A 16672-nucleotide genomic window follows, 5' to 3' on the forward strand; every position below is an offset into this window, starting at 1 on the left:
ACAGAATCGGATCTAATCATTACTGTTTGAACCTCTAGTATGGCCTGTTGAGGCCAGTCCAATGGTAAAGGGCCCAGGTACGTGCCCGGACAACACACAGACCTAGAGATGTAGGAGACAGAGAGACTGACTGGCCCAACTTGATGATCACTTTAGATAAGCTATTACCAGCTGGAGAGTGAGTTTGTGTGTGTATGGGAGTGGGGGGGTGAGAAAACCTGGATTTGTGCTGGAAATGGCCCACCTTGATTATCATGCACATTGTAGGGAGAGTGGTCACTTTGGATAAGCTATTACCAGCAGGAGAGTGAGTTTGTATGTGTGGTTTTTGGAGGGGGGTGAGGGAGTGAGAGAACCTGGATTTGTGCAGGAAATGGCCCACCTTGATTATCATACACATTGTGAAGACAGTGGTCACTTTGGATGGGCTATTACCAGCAGGAGAGTGAGTTTGTGGGGGGGGGGGGGGGGGCGGAGGGTGAGAAAACCTGGACTTGTGCTGGAAATGGCCCAACTTGATGATCACTTTAGATAAGCTATTACCAGCAGGACAGTGGGGTGGGAGGAAGTATTGTTTCATGGTCTCTGTGTGTACATAATGTCTTCTGCAGTTTCCACGGCATGCATCCGATGAAGCGAGCTGTAGCTCACGAAAGCTCATGCTCAAATAAATTGGTTAGTCTCTAAGGTGCCACAAGTACTCCTTTTCTTTTTGCGAATACAGACTAACACGGCTGTTACTCTGAAACCTGACTGGCCCAAGGGCTCTCAGACGCAGACTGCTGAAGTTCTTTCTGAATGAGTTCACTATTTGCTCAGGAGTTAAATATTTCTGCATTTAATAAACTAGGCAATTTGGGCTTGTTATGCTGCGTGTTAGGACATTCACTTGTTGGAGTTCTCGATCTCAGCTACTTCATAGGACTCCTCCAGTTCTTGGCTGATTGGACCATCTTCATCTCTGTGTCTTCTTATGGGCTGCTCTTGGCACTACCTTCTTCTGAAGGGCTTTGCTGCTCAGGCTGGTGGCTGGGGCCTTTTTCTCCGTGGGCCCTTTTAGTGTGTCTTGTTTGAGCTGGAAATGGACCTGGCATGAAAAGGAAGAAAAGCATGTCTCTTTCTGCTCATCCCTTGCAAGCTCAGGCCTGGAGAGAGGTCAGTCCTGGTTGCCAGGACAGAGTTCTAGCTTTCAAGGCTGAGACAAGCAAAGCTGATAAGGGGCATGTTGTGACATGACGGGAACAAAAGTGGTCAAACCAGCTAGAACCTGATTTTCCATTGACACACCTATGCTGTCAAACACCTACATTGCGAATGTAGAATGCTCCCAGGGCACCAAAGGCCCATGCTTTTTTGAAAGGAGACCTGCAAAGGGGAAACGACTCATGTGTGCCTTTTTCTGCCTCTCTGTGATGGACACACAAGGCCAGACAGATATATTTTAAAGCGCTCCCCCCCCCCCCCCAGCTTGTTTTTCACATTAGAAGTTTAGGTCCCCTCTAGTCTAGTAGACTCTATGGTAACAGGTGACCTAGTGAAATAAGGACTCTACTAGAGTTGAGAAAGTAAAATGTGAACAGCTGAGAGAGGAGAGGATTTCAGCTGAGCTCTTTAAAATTCTGTGTGTGTGTGTGTGTGTGTTTGTGTGTGCGCACGTGTGCAGAGTTTAAACACACATTTAACTTCCAAGAGTAATGAAGATTTTGGAGCAAGGAAACCTTTGTTAAAGACTCAGTATATCCCCCCTTTAGTCCAGGTGAAAGAGATTTTGAAATACACATTGATGAGACCCCAAGAACTCTTCCAGGGAAACTAGATGTGACCAGACCTGCTATTCCTAGCACACAAAATAAGCAGGATTTTTTAATAATTTCCAGGCTTCTTCATAACAAAGGCACAAAAAAGGCACAAGCCCAACTTTTAGAAAAACAGTAGCTATAATTCCTTCCCCCAGGAGGCGGACGAGCTGAGCAGGGTGCTGGCCGGTTGACAGAGAGATAGGAAGAATATATAACAGTGACCAGTATTAACGGTGGGGGAAAGGTAGTGATTTCACTGAGTGCTGTGGGGACTAACACTTATAACCTGTGGTGCAGCAGAACAGCCCCATGACAGCTCCTATGACACCAGGAGACAAAACACCTGCTGAGACTGTGGAAATTCCACAAAAATCACCTATCCCCAAAGCCACCGGTGATTTCAAAACATTTCTGCTTTTATAGACACAGGTTCCTAGGCCAGAAGGGACCATGGTGATCGTCCAGCCTGACCTCCTGTGCAGCACAGGCCAGAGAATGGCCTCTGAATAATACCTAGAGCAGAGCTTTGTAAAAAAATTCAATCTTGATTTCAAAATTATCAGTGATGGAGAATCCACCATGACTCTTGGTAAACTGCTCCAATGGCTAATTTATTCACAAAATGTATGCCTTATTTCCCATCTAACTTTGTCTAGCTTCAACTTCCAGCGACTGGATCATGTTATACTTTTCTCTTGCTCCTCATGTAAGTATATATGTTATCATAGAATCATAGAGTATCAGGGTTGGAAGGAACCTCAGGAGGTCATCTAGTCCAACCCCCTGCTCAAAGCAGGACCAATCCCCAACTAAATCATCCCAGCCAGGGCTTTGTCAAGCCTGACCTTAAAAACTTCTAAGGAAGGAGAGTCCACCACCTCCCTAGGGGTGTGTGTGTGTGTGTGTGTGTGTGTATATATATACACACACACACACACACACTTTAATCAGGTCACCCTTTAGCCTTCTCTTTGTGAAGCTAAACAGATTGAGCTCTTTGAGTCTATCTATCCTTTAATCATTCTCATGGTTCTTCTCTGAACCCTCTCCAATTTATAAACATCCAGCCTGAATTGTAGGTGCACTATTCCAGCAGCAGATCTCCACACTCCCTGGTTACACCACTGCCCAGAGCAGTGTGGCAAGTGGCTGTGAGCACATGTCCCTGCCTCACCCTGACAGAGTTTGTCTCAGAGAGGACTGAGGCCCCTGCTGTGGGGCTGAAAATATCTTCGGTCACAAAGCAGGAAATGAGCTATGCCAGGCCAGTGAAACCATGGGTCTTGCCTGCCCCGTGGGGCAGGACTGCCTCTGTCTGTCCCAAGCCAAGGCTCTGGTCATGCACCAGGGAGCACACCCTCCCCTTCTAGACTTAATTCACCCTGACAAGAAGGGGAAGGCTGTGGGGAAAGGCACCTGGCAGGAGTCTCGCCCAGCCAGTTCTCTCCACTGCCGAGAGCCAGAAAAATACATGTGAGTAGAACAGCCCCACTCAGCACCTTTGGTCACGGGTGGTTTCTTTGCTCCCTGTTTCCATCTGCTGGCAGCAGGGAACCACAGCCGAGGCCGGATGGCCAGAGACACTATCTGCACCACACATCTCTCTCCCACCTCTGCCCATCACTGCACCACGTGACCCGAACCAGCAGAGTGTGTCATTCGCCCACTGCCCCATCAGGGGCACATCTCTCACTCACTCTGAGATGTCCTGACACAGCCCTTGCTGATTATTCAGCACAACTCACCAGCGAAGGCCTGGCTGGGCCAACTGTTATGGTCACCGTTTGTGGTCGATACCCATCCGCTGAGGCAGTGATGGTGTAAGTGCCAGGCAGCAGCAACCGGAAATAATCCCCCTGATCACCTGGAATGAGAAAGAGCAGCAGCCAGAGTGCTCTGAGTCAGAGGCACAGAGGTTCCATTTGGGCCAATCTCACTCACCAGACTTGCCCCTGTTATATCTCACCTAGAGCTCTGTCCTGGCCAGTTTAAAATGTGTCACATGACAGCACTCCCACCCCTTCCCCGCACTCTGCTCCCGTGCATCCAGACAGACTTCCCATCCCCCCAGAACGACCCCACAGTGTGCAGGGACTTTCCAGTGAGAGTGGATCTGAAAAAAGCGCTGTGGGTAAGTGCACTCACCTAGCCCGAATATAGGGGGCTTTGGTTTACATCTGTAAGAGCTGAACAATATGGGCATGGTTTGAGAAAGACTCACTCCCTTTCCCCTCCACAGCCCACACAAACCCCTCTGCTGGTGCTGCTCAGTCCTGATTAGGGCTGGGTACAATTTTTGGATGAACTTTTGTTCAACAAAAATACCAATTCAGGTTCACCAAAACATTTCAGAAATTTATGTTGAAGTTGCCAAATTGTTCTGGTTAAACAAACCCAGGGCCTTCGGCACTGACCTCTTCCACTGGAGCTATCAGAGTATATGGCAGGGAGTAGCTCTAGCTGCTCCATCGCCTGCTTCCCTGGTGGCCTGTGGGAACCCCAGGAAGAACAGGATAGGCGCTTTACTGGCTCTGCCTGAATCTCAGCGAGCTCCTAGCCCTACGCATAGGCACCAGGGCAGCCCAGCAGAGGAGGAAAGGGGAGATGCTGAGAAGAGACACCCTGTTATGGCTCTGATTCTCTGCTCCGGACCTGGCACAGACCTGAACAACCTGGGGCCGGGCCTGGCACAGACTTAAACAACTCTAATGTGCACCAGCTGGCAATGGTCACAGCACATTCCAGCCATTCCCCTTCTACACCTTCCGCACCAGGGGTTGCAGGGAATTTGATGTAAGGCCAGCTATGCTGGCTCTGTGTTCACTGGAGACTCCCTAGTTGGGCACTTATGGGTGGTTTCTACTCCCTTTGCTGCAGCTGGCCAGCACCAAGGGAGTGGACCAGGCAGAGACTCCATCCCTAAGTATTGACTGTGGCCCCTTGTTCTGTTTGAAATAATACATCTGGCCCCCAAGCTGAAAAATCAAACATGACAGTCCCTAGAGGGGACAGGACACATGCTTTACCACTGGCTTTATACAGCTATTTCCCAGACACAGGGTATCAGGATGCTTGGGTTGCGTTCTGACTGTGAGAAAAGAGTGGTCTTGTGGTTAAGGCAGGGGATACATGCAGCACAGCATTTTGCATGTAGGAAGAGTAATATGGTGCAACACAAAATTTCCAGTAAGTTCCTGGAACATACTGGAGACCACAGGCACCGGTTTCCTCCAAGCCCCAGGGGTGCTCAACCCCCAGCTCTGCCCCAGGCCCCACTAAACCCCTTCCCCCAAGCCCCGAGTCCACCCCGCCTCTTCCTGCCTTCGCTCCATCCCACACCCCACTCCCACCCCTGCCCCTTCCCACCAGTTCTGCCCTCTCCCCTGACAGTGCCCTGTTGCCACTCCTCGCCCTCCCCCAGCCTGCATGCCAACTGATCTGCGGTGGGCGGGAGGCTCTGGGAGGGAAGGGGAGGAATTGATCGTCATGGCCACCGGCAGACGGGAAGCGCGGGGGGAAGGGGAGAGCTGGCTGCCGGTGGGTGCTGAGCACCCTATAATTTTTTTCCATGGGTGCTTCAGGGCTGGAGCATCCACGGAGTTGGCACCTATCTGGAACAAAATGTTGTCCCCAGCAAAGTGAAGGACATAACCCGGGGGACACCTATTTTAGACCTGACTCAGGCCAACCCAGAGGAATTGGTAGCAAATCTGAAGGTAGAAAAAAATTTGGGTGAAAGTGATCATGAAATGACAGATTTTATTATTCTAAAGAAAGGAAGGAATGAGAGCAGCAGAATTAGGACACTGGACTTCAAAAAAGCAGCCTTTAACAAACTCAGAGAACTGGTAGCTAAGGTTTCATGGGAAGAAAATCTAATGGGAAAAAGGAGTTCAGGAGAGCTGGTGGTTTCTCAAGGAGACAATATTACAGGCACATTTGAAAACTATTCTGATGCAAAGGAAAGAGAGGAAGAATAGTAAGAGGCCAATATGGCTCCATCAGGAGCTCTTTAAAGACCTGAAAATTGAAAAGGAATCCTACAAAAAGTGGAAACATAGACAAATTACTAAGGACGAATAGAAAAGAACTGCACAAGCATGTAGAAACAAAATCAGAAAGGCTAAGGCACACAATGAGATACACCTAAGGGACATAAAAGGCAATATGACGATGTTCCTTAAATATATTAGGAGCAAGAGAAAGATCAAGGAAAGTGTAGGTCTGCTGTTTAACGGGGAAGGAGAGCTAATAACTGATGTCATCAAGGAAGCTGAGGTGTTTAACGCTTATTTTGCTTCAGTCTTCACTAAAAAGGTTAATGGTGACCAGATATTCAACACAACTAATATTAACAACAAGGGGAAAGGAAAGCAAGCCAAAGTGAGGAATGATCAGGTTAAAGAATATTTAGATAATTTAGACATCTTCAAGTCAGCAGATCTTGATGAAATTCATCCTAAGGTACTTAAGGAACTAGCAGATGAAATCTTGGAACCATTAGCAATTATCTTTGGGAATTCCTGGAGGATCGGTGAGGTCCCAGAAGACTGGAGAAGGGCAAACATAGTACCTATCTTTAAAAAGGGGTACAAAGAGGACCCAGGATATTATTGACCAGTCAGCCTAACTTGGATGGAAAGATACTGGAACAAATTATTAAATAATCAATATGTAAGCACCTGGAGGATATGAGAGTTGTAAGGAATAATCAGCATGGCTTTGTCGAGAACAAATCATGCCACAGCAATCTAATATCCTTCTTTGGCAGGGTTACTGGGCTAGTGGATAGGAGGGAAGCAGTAGACGTGATAGATCTGATTTTAGTCAGGCTCTTGGCACAGTCCCACATGACATTCTGACAAGAAAACTAAGGAAATGTGATCTAGATTAAATTACTGTAAAGTGGGTGTACAACTGATTTAAAGACCATACTCAAGGAGTAGTTATCAATCGCTCACAGTCATGCTGGGAGGATGTATCTAGTGGGGACCAGCAGGGGTCAGTCCTGGGTCTGGTACTATTCAATATTTTAATTAATGACTTGGAGAGTATACTTTTAAAATTTTCAGATGACATCAAGCTGGAAGGGGTTGCAAGCACTTTGGAGGACAGGATTAAAATTCAAAATGATCTTGACAAGTTGAAGAATTGGTCTGAATTCAGCAGGCTGAAATTCAATAAAGACAAGTGCAAAGTACTTCACCTAGGAAGGAAACATCAAATGTACAACAACAAAAAATGGGAAATAACTAGCTAGGTGGCAATACTGTTGACAAGGATCTGGGGGTTATAATGGATCACAGATTGAATATGAGCCAACAATGTAATGCAGCTGGAAAACAAAAGGCTAATACCATTCTGGGGTGTATTAACAGGAGTGTCATGGGAGGTAACTGTCCCACTCTAATTGGCACTGGTGAGGCCTCAGTTGAAGTACTGTATCCAATTCTGGGCACCACACTTGAGGAAAGTTTTGGTCAAATTGAAGAGAGTCCAGAGGAGAGTGACAAAAATGATAAAAAGTTTAGAAAACCTCATTGTGATAGGGTTCACTCACCACTGTAGCACCTCCTTGGGCATTAGCTCTCTTCGCCATTGCACCCTTCTCTGGTGGTGCCTCAGCGCCATCACTTTCATTCCAAGACTTGTGCCACTCCCAGGACCGCGGGGTCCTCTTCAGTGACACTGCCCTCCAGCTCTGCCACACTCTGCGTTCCCCCCTTCTGGGGGACCTGCAATCTCTGTCCAGTCACTTCCCTCAGTGGCAACTGCAGTCTATTGTCCCAGGGCTGCTTCCCATGTGTGACGTTAAGAGTGTAATATACTATCTCATTGAAAGGTGACAAGGCCAGAGTTAATTAACTCACAGACTGACCTGACCCATGGCCGAACTTTAAAGACTGGTTAGGAAGAGATGTAAATGAATAGAGCTTTGAAATGCAAGCCTGCATTATTAGAGATAGAAAGGTAGATGTTTGTTCAGGTCTTGTGATGTCAGCAAAGAAGTCTTGTCTATGGCTGTAACTTTGATTCAAAGATCAAAAGAGGAATATTAACATTTAGGACGACACTTGAGTGAAATCGTACTGCTGTCTATATGTCTCTTTGAAGGTTGTGGTAACCTGTATCTGACTGGTTTAATGGATAAATTACCCTGTACTAATTGCCATGGTGTCTGGGAGAAGGGAAGTTAAGCCTATTGTTTTCTCAGGCCAAAAGGCTCCAGGAAATGTATAAAAACCCTGGGACACGATCCTTCCTCATCTCAGATCTGCTTTGGGTTTCAAGAGGGGGAAACCTTAAGCCATAAGGATTGAGATCCCCAGTCACTGACTGGAATCACCCTGAATACGGACATTGGACTATAACCTATGGATTATTTCTAAAAGGACTTTTGGCAACAACAAGCTCATCTCTGCTGTGTATCTGAACCTCAAGAATTGAACTCAAGTCTGTTTGTATATTGATCTTTTAACCAGCACGCTCTCTCTTTTCTTTTTTTAATAAATTTTAGTTAACAAGAACTGACTATAGCGTGTATTTTGGCCAAGATCTAAATTATAATTGGACCTGGGCATGTGGCTGATCCTTTGGGGTTGGAAGAACCTTTCTGTTATATGATAAGATTTTCAGTAACCATCATCATATCTGACATGTGTGTCTGGACAGAGGCCTGAGGCTGGCACTTTAAGGGAACTGCATTATTTGGACGTCTAAGTACCCAGGGAGGGGCTATAGAAGCTGTTTTGGGCTGGCTGGGTAAATCTAAGTCCACCACTGGCTAAATCTAATATCCACCAGCGTATGGGGTCTGTCTGCCCCGTTTGTTTGCAGTTCACCCTGATTGAGTGACCTCAGCTGGCTCCCACGGGCAGCATCGTTACAGCATGCAGCTCCAGCACCCTCTTCTGCCCTTACCTCAGGGCCTCAGCCTGCAGGCCCTAACAGCCAGCCAGGAGCTCTCTCTAGCTCCCCTGGTCCCTGCTTGCAGCTCTGCTTTGTCCCAGGAGCTGGTGTGCCTTCCTTCTGCTAGGAGCCTGGTTTTCTCCCCTCAAGCTCCAGTCAGCTACTGAACTCTGCTCTTCCCTGAAGCCCTTCTTATATGAGCCTGCCACCATGATTGGCTGCTCCTCTCAGCCCCTTTCTAATTGGCTGCCTCCAGTGCAACCTCCCCTGGGCAGCTTTTAACCCCCTATGGGCCAGTGTGGGGCAGATGCCCCATCACACACCCTCTCCCTTAAGACTGACTGCCCCAGGGGGTGTATAACCACCCCTGCTTCCCACGCAGCTGTGCCAACAGGACATCCCTCTCCTGCCTCAGGTTCTCTACCAGGAGGAGTAATCTGCCTTCCTCCTCCAGGGTCTGGGTCCCTACAGCAGCCTGTCCTGCTCCAGTGTGAATTCCCTTGTCCATCTGGGTCCTCTCCATCCCAGTCATCTTATCCATCACCTCCCTACCTCCCCCTGCTGGATGTGGGAGACGGCTCTCTGCCAGGTCCTCAGTCATCACTGCCACATCCCTCTTGACAGTCTCTGACCTAGCCTCATTCCCGGGCACCCCTTTGCTACCCTGCCTTCTCCCAGGGGGGTAGTATCTTCTTATATGGCCCTCCTCATGGCACTGACAGCCAACTCTTTGCCTCCCTTTGGCTAAGGGCCTTCCATGATCCTTCGCTTGCTTAGCCCCTTCCCCAGGGCCAGTCTCAACCCCACCACTCAGGTCCAGGCACTCCTTCTGCAGGTGCCCCTGTTGCCCACAGGCCCAGTACACCCATCCCCTCCCTGTTCTCTTCACAGGTGGGGCTCTCTTATCTTCCCCTTCTCTGGGTGAGGTTTCTGTCACCCATCCCAGTAGGGACACTGCCTTCCAGTGTCCTTGTCGCCCACAGGTGTAACATCCTCCTGGTCCTGATGCCTTGCTTCCCCTCTTGCTCTCTGTGGTTTCTGTGGACTCCCCCCCCCCAGCGACTTGAACAGGCACAACGGCTGCTCTGCTATCCGGGTCATACAGTCCCTCTGGTACCCTTGTGCCTCCCACTCTCTTGGGTTTCAAGTACCTTTAACAGCAGGGCCTGAAGCCACCCATGCTGCTGGTCAGCCCCTTTCTGCTGGGGCACTGACTCTGGAGTCCAGTCCTGGACGGCACAAGAACCCTCTGCAAACAAGGCCTCTGCATACCCTGGTTTCATTTTCTCCACCTTCTGTGTCCCTCACTCTCTCAAATCTCTGAGACAGGCAATCATTCCCACAGTCCTCTATCCTCCCCTTATATCGGGGTGACCCTGTGCCTACACTCTCCACCATGTGTGATGGGGTGCGACTCATCACTATGGTGCCTCTGCCGGAAGGGACTACTAGGGCCATGTAGTCTGACCTCCTGTACAACACAGGACATGGGATGTCCCTGAATTAATTCCTGTTTCAGGTCTACGAGCCTGGATGAACCAGAACAGATAGTTTAGAAGACCATCTCGATTTTAAAAAGTTTCTGGTGATGGAGAATCCACCCCAGCCCTAAGTCAGTTGTTCCAATGGTTAATAACCCTCACTGTTAAAAAGTTGCGCCTTATTTTGAGGCTGAATTTATCTAGCTTCAGCTTCCCACTACTGGATCTAGTCATACCTTTGCCTGCTAGATCGCAGAGCCTCTATTAACAACTTTCTGTTCCCACTGTAGGTAGCTATCGCCTGGGATCCAGTCATCCCTTAGCCTTTTCTTTGGTAAGGTAAATAGACTGAGCTCCTTGTGCCTCACTGTTAGCAGGTTTTCCAACCCTTTAGTCATCTTGTGGCTCTTTTCTGAACCCTCACCAGTTTCTCACCATCTGTCCTTAAGTGTGGAGACCAGAGCTGGACACAACATTACAGTGGCAGCCACACCAGTTCCAAATGGAGGGGTAATAGAACCTCCGCACACCGATATCTGCTGGCTATTCCTCTGTTTATAGAGCCACAAATTGCACTAGGCCAGGGGTTCTCAACCATTTTCTTTCTGAGGCCCCCCCAACAACATGCTATAAAAACTCCATGGCCCCCCTGTGCCACAACAACTGGGTTTCTGCATATAAAAGCCAGGGCTGGCGTTAGGGGGTAGCAAGCAGGGCAATTGCTTGGGGCCCCATGCCACAGGGGCCCCCACGAACTACATTGCTCAGGCTTCAGCTTCAGCCCCAGGTTGCGGGGCACAAGGACCTGGGCTTCAGCCCCTTGTGGTGGGGCTTCGGCTTTCAGCCCTGGGCCCCAGCAAGTCTAAGGCTGGCCCTGCTGGAAGGCCCCCTTGAAACCTGCTCGAGGCCCTCTAGGGAGCCTCAGACCCCTGGTTGAGAACTACTGCATTAGCCCTTTTGGCCACAGCATCGCAGCTAATAATATCCATCATGACCCCCAAGTCTTTGTCAGAGTCACTGCTTCCCAGGAAAGAGCCCCCCAGCCTGTAAATATGGCTGGCAGCCTTTGTTCTTCAGGGTATGACCTTACATTTAGCTGTATTGAAACAGACATTGTTTGCTTGTGTCCAGCTTACCAACCAATCCAGATCTCTGTGTATTAGTGACCTGTCCTCTGCGTTATTTATCACTCCCCCACTCTCTGTGCCCTCTGCAAATTTTACCAGTGATGATTTTATGGTTTCTTCCACGTTACTGATAAAAATATGAAATAACATATAAATCTGTTTCCCATGTAGGTGCTTGTAGACCAGAGTCAAGAAACCTCTTAACCTTCTCTTGCGTAAACTAAATAGACTGATCTTCGTAAGTCTTTTCCTATATGGCCTGTTTCCAGCCTTCAGATCATATTTTGGACACCAGAACAGGACACGGGATCCAGCAATGTTCTCACAAATGCTATATACAGAGGGAATGCCACCTACCTACTCCTACTTGATACTCTCCTGCTTATACGTCCAAGGACGGTGTTCATCCTCTTAGCTACAGTATCCCACTGGGAGCTCACGATTAGCTGATTAACCACTGTGACCCTAAGTCATGCAACACATGAGGTTTGGAAGGTCTGTTTGTGATTTGAACAAAAATTCTCCAGAGAAGAATCAGAACCAATAAATCCATTTCACTTTTTGATCCATCCCAAATGTGAAGCTGCATCCACAGAGCCCACATGCCATTTCACTCATTACACCAGTTAACCTGTGTCCACCCGTTCAATCCAACACACATACACATAAGGAGCATTTTAAAAATCTGCGGCGCTCGAGGTTGCTGTGTGTCAGACGGGGAGGAGTGGCTGGAGGGGTTTGCTCGTTTTGCCCTTCCTGCCAAAGGGTTCTCACCTTCCACCACTGTGAGGGTCGCTAATTTCCCATAGCAGGCAGTGCTTGCAGGAGACAGGCGACATACATCGTTGCCTGGCTCACCATGTGTGACGCTCTGCACCCCGTATTTACCATGGTGACAGGATTATGATGTGTTTTTCACAAAGTATGCCTTGTGAGGTATCAGTTTAAAAGTCTTAATCTGCTGAGTATTAATATCCTGTTAAATTGTATGTGCTATCTTTGTATCTAGAGTTATGAAGTTTTGCCACGTGTCTGTTACTGAAGTATGTTGTGAAGTTAAAAACACCCCTAACCAGCTGTTCAGGTACAACAATGCAAAGGCCAAACAGCGTTAATGGCCCATTGAGGAAAATACACATACTCACAAGGATTACCCCAGGAACTGGGTACAATAGAAATCTCTCAGAGATAACACTACACAATAGGGACTGTTTAACTCAGGTCACAGCGAAATATCTTTCCAGCAAGATGGAAGAAGCTATAAAAGGAGGAAGTGGCATCACCAAGCGGCCTTACTTCCCCTACAACACAGCACCTGAAAACATCTAAGGAACAAAGACTGAACTGGAGAAGGAGGTCCCAGGTGGGGAAAGAAGGAAGCCTGCCTGTGAATGGAAGGCTTGGTTAACTGTTTGTACTATCTACAGGATGAGACACTGCTTGATTCAAATCTGGCCTAGTGTACAGGATTTAGATTGCATTTTTGTTTATTTCCTAGGTAATCTGCTTTGACCTTTAATTTTCCTGATATCTGCTGGGAGAGCAATACAGCGGTGCATAGACAATCCAGGAAGTTTTTGGAAAGCATAGGGGACAATTTCCTGGTGCAAGTGCTAGAGGAGCCAACTGGCGGGGAGCTTTTCTTGACCTGCTGCTCACAAACCAGGAAGAATTAGTAGGGGAAGCAAAAGTGGATGGGAATCTGGTAGGCAGTGACCATGAGTTGGTTGAGGTCAGGATCCTGACACAGGGAAGAAAGGTAAGCAGCAGGATACGGACCCTGGACTTCAGGAAAGCAGACTTCGACTCCCTCAGGGAACGGATGGCCAGGATCCCCTGGGGGACTAACATGAAGGGGAAAGGAGTCCAGGAGAGCTGGCTGTATTTCAAGGAATCCCTGTTGAGGTTACAGGGACAAACCATCCCGATGTGTAGAAAGAATAGTAAATATGGCAGGCGACCAGCTTGGCTTAACTGTGAAATCCTAGCGGATCTTAAGCATAAAAAAGAAGCTTACAAGAAGTGGAAGGTTGGACATATGACAAGGGAAGAGTATAAAAATATTGCTCGGGCATGTAGGAATGAAATTAGGAGGGCCAAATCGCACCTGGAGCTGCAGCTAGCGAGAGATGTTAAGAGTAACAAGAAGGGTTTCTTCAGGTATGTTGGGAACAAGAAGAAAGCCAAGGAAAGTGTGGGCCCCTTACTGAATGAGGGAGGCAACCTAGTGACAGAGGATGTGGAAAAAGCTAATGTACTCAATGCTTTTTTTGCCTCTGTCTTCACGAACAAGGTCAGCTCCCAGACTGCTGCGCTGGGCATCACAAAATGGGGAAGAGATGGCCAGCCCTCTGTGGAGAAAGAGGTGGTTAGGGACTATTTAGAAAAGCTGGACGTGCACAAGTCCATGGGGCCGGACGAGTTGCATCCGAGAGTGCTAAAGGAACTGGCGGCTGTGATTGCAGAGCCATTGGCCATTATCTTTGAAAACTCGTGGCGAACGGGAGAAGTCCCGGATGACTGGAAAAAGGCTAATGTAGTGCCCATCTTTAAAAAAGGGAAGAAGGAGGATCCTGGGAACTACAGGCCAGTCAGCCTCACTTCAGTCCCCGGAAAAATCATGGAGCAGGTCCTCAAAGAATCAATCCTGAAGCACTTACATGAGAGGAAAGTGATCAGGAACAGTCAGCATGGATTCACGAAGGGAAGGTCATGCCTGACTAATCTAATCGCCTTTTATGATGAGATTACTGGTTCTGTGGATGAAGGGAAAGCAGTGGATGTATTGTATCTTGACTTTAGCAAAGCTTTTGACACGGTCTCCCACAGTATTCTTGTCAGCAAGTTAAAGAAGTATGGGCTGGATGAATGCACTATAAAGTGGGTAGAAAGTTGGCTAGATTGTCGGGCTCAATGGGTAGTGATCAATGGCTCCATGTCTAGTTGGCAGCCGGTGTCAAGTGGAGTGCCCCAGGGGTCGGTCCTGGGGCCGGTTTTGTTCAATATCTTCATAAATGATCTGGAGGATGGTGTGGATTGCACTCTCAGCAAATTTGCGGATGATACTAAACTGGGAGGAGTGGTAGATACGCTGGAGGGCAGGGATAGGATACAGAGGGATCTAGACAAATTGGAGGATTGGGCCAAAAGAAATCTGATGAGGTTCAATAAGGATAAGTGCAGGGTCCTGCACTTAGGACAGAAGAACCCAATGCACCGCTACAGACTAGGGACCGAATGGCTAGGCAGCAGTTCTGCGGAAAAGGACCTAGGGGTGACAGTGGACGAGAAGCTGGATATGAGTCAGCAGTGTGCCCTTGTTGCCAAGAAGGCCAATGGCATTTTGGGATGTATAAGTAGGGGCGTAGCGAGCAGATCGAGGGACGTGATCGTCCCCCTCTATTCGACATTGGTGAGGCCTCATCTGGAGTACTGTGTCCAGTTTTGGGCCCCACACTACAAGAAGGATGTGGAAAAATTGGAAAGAGTCCAGCGAAGGGCAACAAAAATTATTAGGGGTCTGGAACACATGACTTATGAGGAGAGGCTGAGGGAACTGGGATTGTTTAGTCTGCAGAAGAGAAGAATGAGGGGGGATTTGATAGCTGCTTTCAACTACCTGAGAGGTGGTTCCAGAGAGGATGGTTCTAGACTATTCTCAGTGGTGGAAGAGGACAGGACAAGGAGTAATGGTCTCAAGTTGCAGTGGGGGAGGTTTAGGTTGGATATTAGGAAAAACTTTTTCACTAGGAGGATGGTGAAACACTGGAATGCGTTGCCTAGGGAGGTGGTGGAATCTCCTTCCTTAGAAGTTTTTAAGGTCAGGCTTGACAAAGCCCTGGCTGGGATGATTTAATTGGGGATGGGTCCTGGTTCTGAGCAGGGGGTTGGACTAGATGACCTCCTGAGGTCCCTTCCAACCCTGATATTCTATGATTCTATGATCTGTACACTCACTACTTAGAATCACTTAAAATCTATCTTTCTGTAGTTAATACAATTGTTGTCCTTTTTTTTTTTTTTTTTTAACCTGAAACAGTGTGTTTTGTCAGAAGTGCTTGGGGAATCTGCTTGGGAACAGGAGCTGGCACATGTCCTCTCCACATTGAGGGAGGTACAGACTGAGTAGTAAATTTATACTGGGCAGGCTTTTGACCAGGACAAGATGGTACAGCTCTGGGGTCCTAGGCTGTCGTGCTGGGGAGAAGCCTTCATGTAACTACAGCTGGGTGTGTCTCTGCCTGTGTAAAGGTTTGTGCGAGTGCAGGACTGAGAGCAGTCTGCAACTTGTCACCGCAGCACAGTGTGAGAGGGAGCCCAGGCTGGTGAGACAGAGGGCTCAGTGGTACCCCAGTTCCAGGTTGCACCCTGGGGGGGCCTATCACACCGTGTTCCTCCCAAATCAGGCTAAACGGGCTGTTACCAAAAGAGTCAGCAAGCTGAGGGATGGGCAACCCACCGGAAGTGACATAGTGGCCGATCCCATGGACAGAAATCACAGCACCTGCAATCCCATTGTTGTTCTCATCGGACACCAGTCCTTTGATACCCTGATGAACCTGCAGATAGACAGACAGAGTCACTCACTCCTGAGGGCTGGAGTCTCTCTCCATGTCAAGGTCCTGCCAGACCCTACTGGAGCAGGAGAACAGAGCCCTGGTGATACTCCATTCTCTCCCCCGCCAAAGACCCATAGCTGGGCTGGCCTTTCTCTGGCCGAGCCAGGGCGGGAGGCATCACCTTTGCTGGAGCTTCTCAGTGCTGTCTCCAAAGCACCAAACGAGGGAGCCCCAGGGCCTCCCTCCATGTTCCCAGGCTCTGCTGGTGCCCCACTCCCATTGCATCTCTTCCCCCTGCGATGCAAAGCAGGGGGGGGCCAGGGATCTCACCCCTACATGAGGTTGGTATCAGGGTCTACGTGTGGCCCCTTTACCTCCTCTAAGTAGGTGATGAGCGCCTCACGATTGGCCAGCCACTCCTTCTCCAGGTCCTTTTGAGGTGGAAATTTATCGCAGCTCAGCTCCAGAGTGATCTCAAAGCAGTTGGTGTAAAGATAATTAAAGTCCTGCATACCTGAGAGGAGACAAGGAGAGGTTGTGGCCAGGCCCAGAGACACACCATGCCCCCTCTTCCAGTACGGCGCTCCCCTCTGCCTCCTTCCCAAAGACACTCCCTGTCTTCCCTCCAAATGTACGGCCCACCTCTCCAGTCCTCCCCAGCAGCCCTTCCCATATCCGGTCCCCCAAACACCCCCTCATATCTCCAGCATTCACCCCAAATCTTTCTCACAGCCCCTCTCAGTGCTGCCTCTCTCTATCCTCTTTGCAACCCAATTGTCCCCTCCTCTCCCACAACA

At 48.7% G+C, this 16672-nt stretch overlaps 1 protein-coding gene across 1 annotated transcript in view; it reads right to left on the reverse strand.

The window, feature by feature from the left end:
- Positions 1–955: 955 nt before the first annotated feature.
- Positions 956–16672, reverse strand: part of CPN1 (carboxypeptidase N subunit 1) — a 37496-nt gene continuing 21779 nt past the window's right edge. The window contains exons 6-9 of the mRNA XM_077822608.1: positions 16250–16389; positions 15776–15875; positions 3545–3663; positions 956–1087 (exon numbers count right to left, since the gene is read on the reverse strand). Of these exons, the coding sequence (XP_077678734.1) occupies positions 956–1087; positions 3545–3663; positions 15776–15875; positions 16250–16389 (491 nt within the window). The remainder of the gene's footprint in view (positions 1088–3544; positions 3664–15775; positions 15876–16249; positions 16390–16672) is intronic.

Source organism: Eretmochelys imbricata, chromosome 7 (assembly GCF_965152235.1).
Source record: "Eretmochelys imbricata isolate rEreImb1 chromosome 7, rEreImb1.hap1, whole genome shotgun sequence".
In the NCBI taxonomy this organism is placed as follows: Eukaryota; Metazoa; Chordata; order Testudines; family Cheloniidae; genus Eretmochelys; species Eretmochelys imbricata.